This window comes from Clinocottus analis, unplaced genomic scaffold (genome assembly GCF_023055335.1).
Source record: "Clinocottus analis isolate CAN_PGR_092001 unplaced genomic scaffold, fCliAna1.0.p SCAF_172, whole genome shotgun sequence".
NCBI classification, from domain to species: Eukaryota; Metazoa; Chordata; class Actinopteri; order Perciformes; family Cottidae; genus Clinocottus; species Clinocottus analis.
The window spans coordinates 1-18,584 of NW_027175901.1; the positions used below are offsets into that span (position 1 = coordinate 1).

The 18,584-nt window shown below is 40.3% G+C and overlaps 1 protein-coding gene across 1 annotated transcript; it reads right to left on the bottom strand.

Annotated features, from left to right (window-relative positions):
- Window positions 1–1,903: 1,903 nt before the first annotated feature.
- LOC137788421 (aromatic-L-amino-acid decarboxylase-like) lies at window positions 1,904–17,753 on the bottom strand. The gene is made up of 14 exons (XM_068581200.1): window positions 17,670–17,753; window positions 15,428–15,635; window positions 15,215–15,328; window positions 14,977–15,096; window positions 11,177–11,311; window positions 10,456–10,599; window positions 9,834–9,900; window positions 9,501–9,595; window positions 7,743–7,810; window positions 6,634–6,710; window positions 5,313–5,332; window positions 5,139–5,237; window positions 3,090–3,191; window positions 1,904–2,239 (listed from the first exon to the last, which is right to left on the bottom strand). Exons 2-14 carry the CDS (start codon window positions 15,626–15,628, stop codon window positions 2,042–2,044), a joined length of 1,440 nt encoding a protein of 479 aa, XP_068437301.1. The 5' UTR covers window positions 15,629–15,635; window positions 17,670–17,753; the 3' UTR covers window positions 1,904–2,041.
- Between the last annotated feature and the right edge of the window lie 831 nt (window positions 17,754–18,584).

The following is an 18,584-nucleotide window of genomic DNA, read 5'->3' on the forward strand; positions in this document are numbered from 1 at the left end:
GTTTGTATTTATAGAACGCACGCCTTTGTCCTTGTGGATTAGGACGCTCAGAGAAGGCTGAGCGGCACCGCGTGTTGATTGGTTGTGTGTGTCTATTCTTGTAATCTTTAATTGAGTACACAGCGAGGGGATGGACAGCAGGACTTTATCAGGCTGGATTTACTCTTTCAGTAATATACTGATCATAACCTCTTCCAGGTGGAGATATTTCATACTGTCATCAGTAGTTTTTAGACTTTTTTTTAAGACCGCGGCACCCCTGATGTATTTGTATGTAAGTAACAAGGATTTAAAAAGAGAGATCCAACACACAATGCAGACTACAGTAGACTTTATTCAAGTAAACCTTCACCACTGCATGCAACGAGAAAACAGCTTGGTCAGCAACAGTGTCACACTGACACAATCTCATAAGGTAACAACAAGGTTTGGTCACGTCGAAACCACAAATTTACATATTTCCTGATGGACAAATAGTACGGACTAATATATATATGTGTGTGTGTGTGTGTGTGTATGTGTGTGTATGTATGTATGTATGTATATATATATATATATATATATATATATATATATATATATATATATATATATATATACACAAAAATGAATGATGTGGACAACTATCAGGAGACGAGTCTTTAACTACATTAATCATGTGACTCTGTCTTAAATCTTGAGGCTTCAAGGTAAACATATATATATATATATATATATATATATATATATATATATATATATATATATATATATATATATATTTATATTTAGAAGTTAAGGCTTTGGGGTAAACATACTGGCGATGAGCGACTGATCCTTCTGGGACACGTGTACTGGAATAATCTCGTGCATTTAGACAATATCTCATATATGCACCACTCGCGCAACTTTTTAAACTCTATTTGATTATTAATTTCTCTCTGAACAAAGAAACATAATTAGACTCTATAGGGTGATTATGTTAAGACTGCGTCACTCATAAACTGATTTAGAATAAGCTCAGCCGAGAAGTAAATGGTGTAAATGGATCCCAAAAGCAGAAACATTTCCTTCTCATGCGATGGATTTACAGTGAAAGAGCGATTGTCTTGTGTACAGTTTTGGGAAATACTTAAAACACAATGTGACTTTACCGTAATTCAGTATCCAAAAATATGATCGGCCCTTGCCTTGCCCGTTATATATTAACTATAACTAATTCAGCTAATGACTAACCCTAATTAATGCACAAGGGTTTTGCCTTATTCGTAGGAGCAATGTTTAAATTCTTTAACTTCAGACTCTGACGCCCCATTGAGCACCAACTCGGAGAACAACACCTATTGACTCAAAAAGTCATTGACACACACACACTGCAATAAATTCACCACAAACCAACACACTTGTTTTGTTTCCTTTTTGCAGAAGACACAGAAGCGGCATAGACAGAACAGACAGGTCCGCGTTGCATGACAATGAGGACAATAAGATACCATTTAAAATGTGTGTGATAAGAGCAAAAGTCAAGGGAAGTTGATAAATATGTAATATATATTACATTACATTACATGTCATTTAGCTGACGCTTTTATCCAAAGCGACTTACAATAAGTGCATTTCAACCGTAAGTGCGAAGTAGGAACAACAAGAATCAAGAGAACAATTTCTCAAATAGTCATATATATATATATATATATATATATATATATATATATATATATATATATATATATATATATTCTCTTTTATGTTTCATAACAAGTCATTTTCAAACGCATCTCCCCAGAGGTTCTCAAACCTTTTTTGTCACGCCCTACTTTGGAAAAAAAAAACACCTGTAATACCTCTACGCCCCACAGTTTGAGAACCACTTTATTAACCTAACGAGATGCTGGCGGCTGCTTCCTAGACTAGATAACATGGCTGCAGCAGTCAGAAAGCTTCCTCACTGCTCGTTCATTCCCTTTAATGACATCTGCGACATGGACCTCTGTGTTTGCGTCCTCACATCGGTCCTACTTTTGGCATTTGGGTGGACGGCCCCCTTCTCCAACCTCCCAGGTCAATGATTCTCTTGCAAAAGCTCACAGGACAGCTGCGTGATGTGCCGCCATGCATGCTGGATGTGTTTAGAGTCGGTCCTGCGCGAGCAGATGGCGAAGCGCAGGACAAAGAGGCCAGAGAGCTGGCAAGGCACCAAGTGGATCTCTCTGTGCTGGGTGATCCTTTTCAGCAGGAGCTGGTTCAAATCATTGGAGCCCTGAGAGGAAACAAGACAAAAAAACTTCACATTGTTTAGATTAACAGACAGGATCACGAGGTTGTTGGTCACGGCACACTGTATAGTGTTCTCTACACTGAGAAGTGCACTGTAAAATTCACAATTATTAAATGACAGCCATTGACAAGTAACATACCTTATAAAAAAACAGTATATATTGAGTAGCTTAATTACAGTAAATAACTGGCAACCAGTAACTTACTGTAAAAAAAAAAACAGTATATATCTAGCAGCTTAATAACAGTAAATAACTAGCAGCCATCAACAAGTAATTTACCTTTTTTTTCTAAAAAAAACAAACAGTATATATAACAAGCAGGTAATTATAGTAAATAACTAACAGCCATTGACAAGTAACTTACTGTAAAAAAAAAAGACAGTATTTAGCAACTAAGTTACAGAAAATAACTGTCAGCCATTGACAAGTAATTAAGTAATTTACTTTCTTCTTTTTTTAAACGCAGTATATATAACTTGCAGCTACATTGCAAAAAATAACTGGCAGCCATTGACAAGTAACTTATTGTAAAGAAACAACAATATATACTAGCTAAATTACAGTAAATAACTGGCACAGTGTGATAGTTCTGTGTCCACCCAGAACTGTTGTTACCCGTGTTTAGGAATGAGCTGAGTAATTTATTCTCACCACACCATTCATTTTAGGATTTAAATTAAGGGAAATGACTCACACCATTTCATCCTATGACAAACATTATTAATAAAATGAACTATAGACCTCAGCTTTCCTCTTCCAATGTAAACTGTACTTTAATGTGAGATCTGTGTGTGCGTCACATTGTGGTCCTTTAACGTTGGATGTTGTTACCTTGAGTCTGAAGCAAACCAGTCCCATGATGACCTCGGCACAGATCTCGAACCTCTTGTCCGCTCGCACGAAACTCTCAAATTCTTTGGCCAAGGCCACTTGCTGCAAAGACAAGACATAAATACAAGGTACTGTGTAGGTCGATGAAAGTACATTTCCACTGCTCATATACTTTGTGAGATGCTCACTAGGTGGCAGTGCTGTTTCATTACACGGCACAGTGCTGTGAGCCTATGAATTAAATGCAACCATCTGTAAGCATTAATGACAGAACACATTATATTAATGGAGCATGTTCAGGGATAGTACACATCGTGGGAAAGAAAGCACTGCCGAGAAGGAAAAGTTCAAAATCAAGACTCTGCAACCATGAAATCTGTTCCCAGGAAATGTAAGTGACAAACAAACTGGGACTAATACATTAATCTCATGATCAAATAGCCAACCTGGACGTTGAATGCATCGTGAAGCCCTGAACGTGCATCATTGCATCTGATCACAATTATATGGACCAACTTTAAATCCACTTTTCCTAATGAGGCCGAAACACTGGACCTGAGAGACCGCCTGGTTGACCACCATCACCTTGTTAACTAATTCCCAGCCAGTAATTCATCATCAACTCAGAGGTGTTTACAAGCCAATATACTCTATAATGACCTCATTGTCTGATGGGATGATTACCGTATTCTAGGCATTTAACAGGATTATATTTCACAGGATGATTACCTCATGGGAGGATAATTCATTTGAGTTTGTAAAGGGAATAAAAAGACAGTAGAATTTAAAAAGTTTTCCTGGAAAAGAATAAGCTCACAATTGGTACATCTCACATGCTGTTTTTCCATTTGAACGTAATGTCCGACCCGACGAGATTAAACAATTAAAAAGGAGCGAAAACAGGGCTCAAACTCCTCCATCTCATCTAGAGGACAGATGTACAGCATGGCCACAGGGTCCACTGCTGCTTCTGCCGCTTCATTACAAATGGAGAGTAAACACAAAACAGGCTTATTTGATTGACAAGGGCAGACTGGAGGGAGGAAGAGGAATACGAGGCGGGGGGATGTTGGAAAATGTTGCTCTAAAAAAGGAGATGCAGACCAGACACATGTGACTGACAGGATATGCTGATGGAGGCAGAGATGAGTTCAGTGGACGGACCTTAGTGCTAAGAAGGATTAGGAGGGGTGAGGCGTGCAGGGGGAGGGAAGGCGGAGATGGCATTTACCACGAAGACCAGTTATATGGGAGTTTTCTATTTCCTTTGGGAGTGACTGGGAACGAGACCGCTAACCACTGCGAGCATCGCGCTAATCCCTGTCATTTATAACGTACATAAAGGAGGATTTTGATTAAGGTACTAACACCACAGGAATATCACCTTTTTAATATTGCTCATAAAAAAATTCTCCGTTTCCCATTTCACTCTCCTCGGGACACAATGAAGCACTATACTGCTTTGTCTTCTGACGTATCATTAAAACCATTACATGCATACAAACAACCCTTTATACCATTAACAAGCACTGGCTAGAGATGCATAAATACTATCATAAAGGTCGTCAATCAACGCCACACACTACTCAAATTTGAGTCTGAAATTTAAAGGGGTATTGTGAAGCATTTTAGAGATCAATTTAGTTCTGTAGCCTCTATTTAGAGCTTCATATCTTCATAGAGAGCGGGTCTTCTTCACCGACTCCTTCGCGTTGCGCCGCCGTTTCTCCAAAGTCGAAAACCAAACGATTCCCATTTGACTCCCCGAAGGCCACCCGTAGTTCTTGGGCACACACTTGTGTTGGTAACGTGAGCCTCTGAGTGCCAAACAGTGACATCGCTTGCCACAGGCCAGAAGTGTTATTGTTATAATTATTAGGATGGCTTCTGGCGTAGCACTCAGCGGCTCTTGTTGCCACAGTCTCGGGAAGGGGTGAGATGAGCAGAGGGGTAATCAGTTGGTTGCAACACCGGCAACCACACCGCTATATGGATGCCACCAAATGAAGGGCAAAGATGCATGGGAGGATCATTCAGGTGCTCTCCTACCTTGCGTATATGAGCCTGCAGGCCTTGGAGTCCATACAAACGGAAGACGAACCACATCTTTAGCGAGCGAAACCTCCTTCCCAGTGCAATCTGCCAATGCTTCAGGGCAGAGTAGGAGAGCGGTTAAAGCCAACTGGGATTATTTGATCACTAGCAAACATTAATTCATCTTACCCTATAATCTGTGATCAGCCCTGTTGACAGAAGAAACAGTTCAGGATTCAGTAAAAATATTTATGTACACTTCATCATCAAGCTGTTCTAGGGTCAGTCTGCATTCTCGTCATTGGATCATCATACTGACGACAGAAAGTAAAACAGAACCTTCACCGATGAAGCCGAATCAGCAACGCCCTGACATTGAACATTAATAGCTTCGTAGCATTATCTATTTGTGAAGCTATTTTGGATTTGGGATTACCTTTTACTGTGCAGGTGCTGCTGTCATTACGCCCACGCACGACACTACACAGTTTCTCCCTGATCACAGCGCTGTCAGTCCAAACACTGAATGCAGACTCATCTCATCCCTACAGAGTGGGCCCTGCGTTAGCTGGTGCTAATAACCTCTAATTAGTTTGAAGAGTCCAGATTGTGTGAGTGAAAAGGCTTTCGCAAGGCACCTCAGTTTGGTGGGAGGTATAGCTGTTTGTCTTTCTCTCCGTCTGCTTGTCTGTCAGACAAATTATAGGGCGGCTCTGGGCCCAGCTGCATGTGCACCAGAACACACTGTTGCAGCAGATGCGAACACATACGATTTTTTTATAAAGTGAAGTGGGATTCATCTTCATTTTGATGATTGATCTTGATGCTGATTTCCATGATGTTAATGGGGTGTGTCAGTCCATAATTTGCCACAGCTGCCCGAGCCGCTCTGCGTATGTGCAGGAAGCGTCTCCTCGGGCTGCTTAACGCTAGCGTTAGTGCTAGCTGTGATGCTAACGGGCACTTCAAACTAGACCGGAGAGCAGCGATGGCAGCTCACATTTGTATTGCAATTTTTTTTATTTAACATTATTGATAAAAAATAGTGATTGTTATTATTTTCATACTAGCCACTAATACATACAGAAATAAGGAAAATAAGAATAATGCTTATTATTGTTATGATTATTATTATTATCATTTGCATGCCCTATAGACAAATCTAAAATAAATCTTCCCTCTCAAGCTCTAAAACTCACAAGTCCTCACAAACATAGATAGACGCACACACACACACACACACACACACCTGTCTAACTGTCACACATGCATCTTGATGCCGGTGTTTATCTGCTTTAGGCTACACTACACTGCGTTGTGAGACCTTGGTGTCCCGCTTCAGTAGTCATTGTTGAATTGGATATGTGTGTATTTTGGCTCAAATGAGCACAATAACCACCTTCCTCACAATGTGAACAGTAAACAAGGTTACAAGTGTTCCTTTTCGCCACTGTTATGCAGAAGACCTGACCACGGCTTGAAATACTCATAACAAGTGAAAGGACTCGACCTGACTCCTGGTTTTCGTGTTTCAGGTAAAGCGGGTCCACCTTGAAGGCTCCGATCATGTCCTCTCTCTTCTTCACCCTGCGGATTAGATCGGACTCAGATTCACACTCATTGCAAAGACCACACTTCATCCGAGGCAATGAAATCAATAGTTAATAGGTGTTAATGAAAAAATCTTCACGCCTTATATTATAAAAGCTGGTTACAAGCTGCTACTACCTTCGGTGGGTGTCTCCGCTAGCTCCCCGCTGTAGCCAGCTAACGTTGATGCTCGTTCTCCGCTATCTTTTCGCTAGTTCTACATTTGCTTTCCGTTAGCTCTCCGACAATAACCAAAGGTAGCGGGACCAGCCCCGACTCGACGGCCGACTCGGGCAGCTGGGATGCGGGCAGCAGCATCAGCTAGCGGGTAGCTAGCAGCAGCGCTACCTTTCTACAGCGGGGAGCTAGCAGCAGCGTTGGCTTGCTACCGCGGGGAGCTAGCAGCAGCAGAGGTGATGGAAAAAGGGTTTGACAACATTTGAGGTTTGAAACAGTCTAGTTTTATTTAATGCTGACAAAATGGGCATCGGGGAGGTGTAGCTCTATTTTTACTGTGCAAAAGATTGTAGATTCATATTTAAATTGACTATTTATTGTTATTCCATGGGACCATGAGAGCCTCTGAGGTAAATTGGTAAATATTGAATTACAAAATATTGAAAATATCATAAATTATCCCATACCATGCATAATTCATTAACATGTAATCTTAGAGTGAGGACCTTGTGAACAGAAAGTTGCTGGTTCCAATGAGAACATGGATGAAAAAAGGAAATAATTTTTCAACAGCTGTTGTCCATGACCAATGAAGGGACCAGAGCAAAACATTTTCATATCAACAATGCAGCTTAAACATTCCATTCTTGATCCATAGCTTATCCTATTTAGGGGTCGTGGGGGCGCAGGAGCCGATCCCAGCTGACAGGTCTCGTTTTTTAACTTTTCAAACTGTTCATTTTCATGATTGAGACACTTCAATGTCAAGTTGTGTCAACTTGACAGAGTTTTCCTATTGGGCACTGATACTGAGACAACCAGTTCTGTCTCATATTGACATGCATAACTTACCACATTGCAGAGCAGTCAAAGTTGATTAAAAGCCATTTGTGCGGGTTGAAGTTGAAAGAGTCTGCAAACTTTAAAAGAAACAATAATGAAGTGTTCGGTGTCATAATAAGAATTAAAACAAAACATATATATTTTATTTTGCAAGCTCTAAGACATTGTCCATGTAATAACAGTTCATGAAAGTGCTTTCTTATGTTATATCTGCACAGCTTGAAAAGTGTGTTTTGGCCAAAACACACTCCAATAAAACATCTTAATTTACCATTACTGATGCAGAGACAACCTTTTTCACCAGCAGCATTATCTGAACTAAAGCAGACGCCATTTATTTGAAATGCAAAAGAGGGAACATCCAGCCAAACAGCTCACAGAGCGTGACGGTGGAAAATAACCCTTTCCTGGCCGGTGGTTTTATTCAAAGGGAGGAAAAAAACCTTTCCTTATCTGTTCTCATAGCGTTTGTCGGCTATCTCTTGTAATATCCTTTTTCTCTGCCTACACAAATGCAATAACACCGCACAGAGAGACAATGTGAGACAGACTCCCTCCTGGCTGACAGTTGCCATGCTGACTGGTTTAAAGGAGGACTGGTTGCCTGCTCGCCCATCACACATATCCTAGCAACCAAACCCTTCAGCAGGGCTGCACCGTCATCCTAAAAGACCTGGTTCCTCCGTCATGTCTGAGTCCAATATCATTTTTAACCAAAATGATATATTAAAACCATTGTTCTAACTTTTTCTGTGTGAGGATTGTGAATTTAGTAATCGACTCTCCACTTCACAAGAGAGTCCCTCTCTGAATACATGGATGGATATTACAATGGACATTTACAATATGGAGAAGATAACAGCGTCTGTCAACTACAAACTGGACATTTTTGGGGGCATATTGGGAAAAATGAACCCCATAGACCTGATTTTATTTTCATAAATAAATGAATGTAGAATAGAGAACAGATCACCTTTTAGTTGATTGATTTTCATTTTGTTCTTTGTTTCTTTTTGGTTTATTCTATATTTTCCCCCTTGTTCTATATGTGTAACTAAAATGAGCATCATCTAAAAATGTCAATTATCTGTAAATGTCAAATTGATGCCTCCTGCCAATACAAAAAAGCATAACCCTAAATATCAGATTCTCGTTGCATTAAAACATACTACTAAACGGCAACCTTTTAAGAGCAACATGTGTCATTGTTCACGTCCAATACCTGGACAACAGTTGGTCCTTTTTACGGCAGAGTCTGTTTCCTCTGCCTCCCCACCGACATTGTGTGTCTAATAAACAGTGATACACATATATAAAGGTCTAACGCTGCCTCAGGAAATTACTCTGTCCTTATCTCTGCGTCTCTGCACAGCTCGGGGAGCAACAGCTGCCTCGGCAGCCTAAAAAAAGGCAGATTGATGCTCCGGCACCGACGCCAATTGTTGACCTATTGCTCGCTCCCGCATGTTTCCCCCTTGACATTAACGTTATGCTGTTTTCAAACAGAACTAAAAGCAGCTGGATACAATCAGTATGCAGTCTGTGTTTTTCTTTCATAGATGCTACGAGAGATATTTTACAACCAATTAAACAGAAATAGTCTTGCCATTCAGCAGCATCGTGCATCAATGCAGGGGGACGCTCACTTTTTTGACTGCACTTAAACCGTGTAAATCCGTCCTACAAGGTTAAAATACAACCATGTCAAAACTCTGTATTAGTGTTCATGCACTGTGTGAACATGAACGTTTGTGTGTTTTTACGCACCTCAACGCCGTTCAACAAAGGCCGAAATTCAGGACAGATGAATGCACTTCCTGCATAAGCTGCGTCAATGTGCATCCAAACATTTTCCTCATTACCTGGAACACACACACAAAACAGACAAATTACTTCTGATGATCCAACTATGGATTTCTACAAACACATATATATTCATAACACGTCAATCGTATTCATTGAAGTTTGCTATTTTTTTAGCTCTGTATCAATGAGGATCAATACATACACACACCTGCTGCCCATCAAAAGTGTGTGTTGTAATGCTAATCAAGCCAATAGGACACGACAAAGTGTGTTCTGACGCAATAGTTGACTTACATATGGGCCCCAGTTCGGTGATGCGATCGAAAGCCAGGGATGGCGTGGTGCCAAGGGTCGCACAGAACTGAAAGACACACCAACACAATCGTTAACACCCTAAGATGCTTTTGTTACACCGTGCCGTCCTTCATTTTCACACAGATGAAAAGATTGGATAGGATGACAACAAAACACAATAAAATACAATTTCACAATCGTTGCAGCTGCTGTGACGAATGGCGTGATGTAATTGGTTTATTCAGACGTGGACCTGGACGTCACTTTCTATACACGCAGATGATTCAAATCTGCTGGACCCCGGAGATTGTCCACTGATGGTGATCTGTGGGTCCAGCTGAGACGGGGAGTGTTGTCCTTAACCAGATTGACGTACTTTAGGGTCAACACAAACGATGTTGTCCTTCTGCAGAAGCTTCGGGGGTGTGCACACGTATTGTTGGATTGTGTTTGAGTCAGCAGGTGTGTAATTGGTTGTCTTATTGACATGTAAAGTAACAGTGACTGATGCTACTCATTGCATTACTCAAAGGAAAAATTGATCATATCTCATGTTACAAATGGTGTTGATTCGTATGCCTGACAGTTGGCTTAATGCGTGCAGATTAGCGTCTTTTCTTACGTAGAAAGGGACTAGTCCGGCCGCTTTGTCCTCCTCCAGCATCTTCTTCAGCATGCTTCCTCTGACGGCATAGGTGCCGTCTGTGGGAACCTTCCTCATCGTCACTTCTGCGATCAGAGAAGCCCGCTCCACTGAGGAATGAGCCTTAAGGAAAGACGTGCAACACTTGTTGTTTTAATGAATGATTTTATATGGTGAAAATGTTTTGTGGGAGAAAAGCCTGCACCTACGCAGCTTCAATGCTATATCCTTGATCAGCAATAGCAGAAAGAAACACACACATAAGACATGCGCACCCAGTGATTACATCTAAAGGGTTCTTCAGTAGAAACACGCTGTTCTCCACCGTAAAGGTCTGCGTGGCCCTCGGGCGACGTCCTAACCCAATCACAGAGTCATGCTGGTATTAAACCTGACCAGAGCGAGCTACTGCCTGACTGACTCTCTGTCTCACTAAATCACTGAATAACTAGAAGCACTGGGACTGAGGGCACCTGGTTAACCTTGTTGACTGAGATATTGAATGAATGAATGAAAAGTACTTTATTAATCTCCAAGGAGAAATTCTCAGTTAAGTCATTAAAACTCAGCCTTTGCATTCGTGATATATATATATATGTATATATATATATATATATATATATATATATATATATAGATATATATATATATATATATATATATATATATATATATATATATATATATAGTTGTCGCTTACTTGCTCAGAGGTGTACGCCACCAGTTTGGTTCGTAATTCACATTCTGGGATGTCGGGCTTGGCGGCCTGAATCCTTTTGAGCGCTTTGCAGCGGGCGGCGAGCAGCGACATCAGGGTCGCCTCACTGGCGGTGCCCTGTTGGAGAATTACAGGGAATTTGTAAGTTAAATGTTATCTGTAATTGGATAGTATGTGAAATAAGTAACACACAAATAGTTATTTTTTTTAAAATATAATTGCAATGTTGTAGCAATGCATAGTGTATGAAGATACGATGAGCATTACTGTTATCATATTTTTGTGCAATAATGTTATATCTTTTATATTTTGTAACTTTAAAAAAATGTACCTTAAGTTTATTGTAATTCTGTGTTTGGAGGACCGAGCAAAATATTTATTCTATCGAAAAACTGTCATTTGTGCATATGACATTAAAAACATTTTTAATCGAGTTATGAACTGATGTCGGCATTTTTTGTAGCTTTATGTTATTGTTTATTTAAATCAGTATATTTGGTGGTTTGATGTGCCCACGTTTGTGGTATTTCCACAACAAGTATAACGCAGAAATAGTTAATGTTTCATGGTCGTTAATGTTTCAAGCAGGAAATGAAAACTGTTTAACAGGAACGTGACCGGGTCAGTTTAGGTTAGCTATTGAGGCTATGTGCTGCTAGCTACAGGTACATGACTGGGTCAGTTCAGGTTAGCTAGTGAGGCTATGTGCTGCTAGCTACAGGTACATGACCGGGTCAGTTTAGGTTAGCTAGTGAGGCTAGGTGCTGGTAGGCACAGGGATGTGACCGGGTCAGTTAAGGTTAGCTAGTGAGGTTAGCTAGTTAGCTAGTGATGAACAAGTATCGCGACACCTCAACCGCAAGAAATATGAGTCACTGCCTGAGGCTGGCAGCAAGAATTGTCTGAGGCAACATAACGAAGTGAACCCGCCTTCTGAGTGTTCGGCGGGCATTACCAGAAGAAAGCCAATAACGTGTTTAAATTGTTGGACAATCAATGGACAATACGGACGTGTCAAAGAGCAACCTCAGTTACATTAAGCTAATTTTTTTTTAAAGAGGTTATAGGGACCAAACGAAATTGATCCATCAAATTGTTGTGATAAACCGCTTTATCTGCTCAAAGGAACTAAAACAAACACAAGGACATCCTGGACAGAGTGGACATCCTGTCCTTAGACTTTGAACCTTGTAGCCTTCATTTACAGTCCACCAGCTCGCCTTGACCCCAACGAGGTGTTGAAACCTGTTGCAATTGCTTTTAACTGCTGTGGGTGTTTTTCCCTGTGTTTGAGTCGTTGTAGGAATCCCAAATTAATTCCAATACTTGTGTTTATTGTATGTATTTGTTCAGCAATGTCTGGGTAGAAAAAGCATCCAGCATATGAGCCAGATTCCTCAAAAAGGCCTCCAGGAGCATCAATAAGACACCTTTTTGTAAAGATTAGGACCTAAAGAGTCAGAATTTGCAACAAAAATCACAATAAAATAAAGACTTGTCCTGTTAGGAAGGAGTTTCAGTCCAAAAACTGTCGTTCGGTTCAAAAATGGAAAAATTACATATTTTATGCGGAAAGATTGTCTAAATGGGACATGCTGGGTATCAAAATGGGAGAGGGAGGATTTTCGCACACGGTTTCCAAAAACTTAAAAGATGACTTTAAGAAATTATGTGAAATCGAGAAAATCGACTTAAAAAGGACCTCAGGTTTGGAAGGGTTAAGGATAAGAGGTGAGGATCCTCTGCCCAACATGATGCATGCATTAAAGTTTTCTTCATTATTTTCATGCAGCTGTACAATGTCAACACAATATAATTGTTTTACATATTTAGTCAATTAAACTCAGCAAGCGTCATTTGTAATTAATTTCAATAAAAGGCAAACTGTTGGTTTTTTTTCGCCATCTAGGTCTCGGTGACTCACACGTGGGAAAAAAGGGAAATCCAAGGTCAATAAAAGGGTCTTTTTTTAAATGTGTTAGTATAAGGTTGATAATAATAGTCTTACAATGTGCTGTCACAACACTCATTAGCCCCGCTGCAGCGAGAAGAGCCCTATCCGTTGCCATAGTGAGCTGGTAAGCTGCACTTAAAAAGGAGCGTGGCAAGACAAAACAAAAGCACAATGAGCGCACGCACACACACACACACACACACACACATACACAGACGCAAACCCGCCCTCACGCTCGGGTGGTCACAATAAAAGAGGCATGAAAAGATCTGTCATCAGAGTGCACTCTCATGCTCCACCATCCCATAAACACACACACACACACACTCACACACACATTGATAGCATCCTCTGCTGCTGCGTTTCACTAAACTAGTGTTGGCTTTGCGCCACACTAAACAACCCCAGCGTCTCCGTCTGCCTGCGGATGACATATTGAAAAGGCAATTTCCTGCCAATTTTCAGCCGGTGTGAACCAGGGGGAGAGAAAAACAGACGACAAATCAATAGTACACAAATTGCCGATGAATATGTCTTGAGGTGGGACGTCGGCAGTGAGTCACAGTTCCTGTAAACCAAAAAAATGTCGGCCTGTGACTTGAAACCACAGAAGAGTATAAACGTTAGCAGGGTTGGTTTTATTACTCCTTTGACTGCCAGGGAACTTGGCAGCACTTTATAATAAGTGCACACTATTTAGCATTGGTGAAGCTTGAATAAAAACTTGATTAGTTCATTCATAAATCATTATTCCCACATGAGCAACTCCGTAGTATGCAATTCATAAACAGTTATACATTTTTCCTTCTTGATTCGGCTATAAATGATGGATTTACAATTTGTAAATGAAATACTCAGGACTTGTAGATGATTAATAAGATCATTTATAAAGTGCTAGTAAATGATTAAAAAAAAGGAAATCTTCACTTCAGATGAGGTCACAGAACATACTTACCTAAACTGAAACTAGTAGAAACTACTGAATTAATGACGAATTGCAGTATTAAAACATTCCATATAAACGGTTTTTAAAGTGCTAAATCAAATGCAAGTAAATGCATGAATTAATGACATTTAAATATTTTTTTTAATAATTTACTAACATCTGGTGTGTAGCTGACATGGACACCCTATCTGTCTTATCTTTTCTTTCGTAGTTTTCTGCACACTGCCACACACCCATAAACGGACTTCACAACTGATAACTGCAACCTTCACTTTCTTTGACATTGCCAAAGAGACTAGAAGGGCTTAGTGAGGTTTGTTTGAGTAGTCGTATAAACCCCAAAGTTAAACAACCTCGCAATAAACTCTCAAATGAAACAAAGCCTTGTCCTGTCACCAAGGAGTTTTAGTGGAAAAAAAACTGTCGTTCGGTTCAAAAATGGAAAAGTTATAACCTTTATGCCTAAACCTGCTCGGACTGGGGCATGCTGGGTATTATTATTTGCATAAATTTCTGCTTTAGACGTGTGACGCGTTTAATGAAACGACCACGGGAGCCTGCAGAGTCGAAAAAATATCTTTCAGGTACTAATATACTACCCACAAGGATCTGTCATACTCCTAGAATCTCGGAGGGTTATGTTTATTGAAATCCTGTTTTCTGTTCAAATAAAACTCTTCCCACAAGGCTATACTGTATTTCAGCAATTAAAATGAAGTAAATCAATCTTGTGGTTCCTACAGATCCTTTAGGAAACCTCACTGGACTTCTGTTTTTATTTCTTTGTCTGATTATGGTGCGCCGTGGGGCTAAAAAGAGTAAAGTGCTAAAGAGCGAAAGCTTTTCTGTAAGGAGCCTTGAAATCTCACAAAGGAAACGTACCTGGATCACACCTCCTCCGAGGCCTTGAGTCCCGGCTATGAAATGCTCAGGTAGCTTTAGCATCTTGCCCAGCCAATCTAGCATCACTGTCTCCAACTCTGTGCAGGCCGGGCTGGCAGCCTTGAAAACACACACACACACACACACACACACACACACACACACACACACATAAATATGAACTACATATAATAATAATATACAGTGTCAGACAGAGACACAGCAACATGTTTGTTACCCAGGTGAATCCAATGCAGCCAATAGCTGCACATAGCATGTCGGCTAACATGGCAGGATAAGAGCTACCGCCTGGAAAGTAGGCGTAGAAGTAAGGACTTTGCCAGTGTGTGACCTGGAACAAGACGAAACATGCAAATTATTACAAACACTGACTAATTTGAAATACGCCAATGTGTGCAGCAACAAATGAACAAAGGTATGATGACCTCACCCCCGGCATTATGACCCTCTCCACGTCTTTGATGACGTCGTCGTAGCTGTCGGGCTGCAGCGGGGCCTCGGGGGGGATCAATGAGCGGAGATACCCCGGTTCTACGTCCGGGTAGACGGGACGCTGCTCGGTGTTCTCCAGGTAGTCGGCCACATAGTCCACCATCTCCTTCCCTCTGCGCCGAAACTCTGCCGCGTCCATCGTACCGCTGGAACGCGGAAGCAGTCAACTTTCAACTTTTTGATGATTTTATTTCAGTCAAAAGTCAAGTGCAACCTTTCATCTCACCTATAGGAATGAGTTGATGACTAAAATAACTAACCACCTTTGTGATGAAGTCTCGCTTGTTATATAATACCCCAGTTAATAACCTCGGGTACTACCGTGTCACTTCAAGTGTTGATTGTAACCCTAACCCTAAATCCTAACCCTAAACCCTAACCCTCTAATCCTAACCCTAAACCTAGACCCTAAACGCTCGAACCCAAGTCCAACCTTAACCAAACCCTTTAACCCTAAACCTAACACAACCCTAAACCCCTAAACCTAGACCCTAACCCTCTAACCCAATTCTAACCCTTAATCCTAATCCTAACCCTAAACCCTAAATGGGGGTTCAAATTCAAATAGTCATATGAACCCCTGTGAGTTCTCATGTTTTTTTTCAGAATTTATTTGTGAAAAATTTTTTTTTTGAAAAAGATCACAGATTTTGATCATAACTATGAATATCTAGCATAATCTAAGCTGTCTTTCGGAGCGGTACAAACTCCTTAGTTCAGGCCCTTACCCAACTTCTCACATACTAATAAGACACATTTTTTGAAAAATTAGGACCTAGAAAACCACAATAAAATGAAGCCTTAGGGTGTTTCCAAAGGATTTCTAGTCAAAAAACAGCATTCGGTTCAAAAATGAAAAAATTCCTCTTTTTTTTTACGCCAAAGCTGGGTCTGAAAATTTGCATAAGCTTCCCCCCTTTCTGTATATGTTCTTGTTCCTTTTTCAGCTCCGTATGTTTCTCAAAAGTATCATTATTTATGTAAATGTATATTTCTGTACAAATAAAACACAGGAAAAATGCAAAAAAGGTGCTTTTAACTGCTTGTAATTTGGTAATGGGGATTACTAATTAAACAGAGTGAATGCATCGATATAACTTTGGCTAGTATTCAATGATAAGTGCAGAAGATGATTGGAGGTGGCATGCCCTTTGTTAGCAAAATGATAATCCATAGTTTCTGTTGTGGGCAGTTTCATGTACCAGAACTAGGCAAAATTACACTAAGACAAGATCAGGATGAGGAAAAATATGGAGTTTTGACTTTAGGAAGAATCTTGGGCAAGTTTAGTTTTTATAAGTGAGGCATGGTAAGGGCGAGGGAAATATAGTTTTTTTAAAATTTGCATTTAATATCAATAAAACCACATTTGTTGCCCATTAAAACAATACACTATCGACAAGTTCAACAAAAGAACAATAAGTTTAATCTTGATAAACTATGTCTCATATTAACTAATTCTACGATGAGAACACATTTAAACTAGTTGTTTACGTATTAATCAAGTCTTAATCAGCTTTTCCCATGAATATGTATATTTTTAAATGAAGAATATGTTTTCATATACAGAAAAGCAGCACAGAAAAACACACACACACACACACAGCCATGCTCCTTGACACAGTTTGTATATAAGCTTGCACATTTTAGACGTATGTAAGAACCCTTGACCCTATTAAGAACATCATTAAGCCAGTCTGATCATAGCTTAGTTTCCTTTCATTTTATGGACCGACACAAACCGAAAAAGCTCGGCAGGAAAAAGCAGTTTCACTTCTAAAACCATCTTTAATAAACACATTCTCTCACAATGCAAATCTGCCAAAGGACAATTTCATAAACCTGATTAAAAGCCTCACGATGACATCGACATATAACTTAATGAATGAGGGAAAGACGCAGTGCCACCTATCAGCCTGTTGAACATGCCATGTATTGAAAGTAGTCCTGCAACAAATAGGCTTTAACAAAAAGCTTTAAACACATCCCATAATACACTGACATGTTGCGTATGTACATATTACAACATATTACTTCTGCACCAGAAGCTTGTCTCCATTCAACAAGTGTTCAACCCTGCATGTCTCTTTCCCTTGTTGAGAAGCCGTTATCCTTAGCCTGATCTCAAATAGGATTAAACATGTCTGCATGCATGTGCGCGTGTGTGTCTGCATACTTACATTTTAAAGTGAGGGCTTCAGATGGTGGACCTTTTCCGCTGGTTCAGCATCCACAAATGAACGAATAGACAGGCACGTGGTGTGTTTGTGTGTGTGTGTGTGTATAAGCTGTCCAAGAGACATTTTCTCCTTTTATCTTGCCACTAGCCACCCCCACCTCATCAACCCCCGACGAGGCCAGCCAATGGGAGCGCGACTCATGGCAAATACTAGAATTGATTGACTCACAAGTACTTTCGGGAGCTGTGCCTCAACACACACATGCACACGTGGTCACCTTAGACAGATCATAGATGGCATTAAAATAGTCTGGCTACAAAGAGAAGCATATTATAAGGAGGCTAAAAAAAACACGGGTCAATATTGTGTATACTCAATTTTGCGGATGAAGCTAATGCTAATTAGCTTCACCAGTTTAAAAAGCTAATTTCTGTATTGGCTTTTTGAAGTAATAATTTTGTTGTAAATTTCAGTTTTCAAGTACACCTCCCTTCCACTAGTCTGTGTCCTGTCTGTCGTTGTTGTTTTCATTATGTTGCCTTTGTCTGAGTTGCGCTGGTCCTTGTGTGGCTTCATGCTACTCACTGACGTTATTGCCGATCATGGGCGTGTCTTATTGGTGGTGGGCGTGTCTTATTGTCTTAGGCGCAATCCCAATCTCCACCCTTACGGACTCACAGACTTTGAGGTGCTCTCCTGCGAAGTCCTTGAGGATTTAGCCTTGTCAAATTGTGGAGTGCCTGAGGGCTCTGTGGCGGACTTTTGTCTTAGTGAAGGTGGGCGTGTCTTAGTGAAGCTAGGCGTGTCTTAGTGAATGTAGGTTTGTCTTCCTTCAATCTTTTTCAACAGGTATGTGTTCGGGTGATTTTCACACTACGTTAGTGATAGATAGTTGGAAGAAAAACAAATTCACTC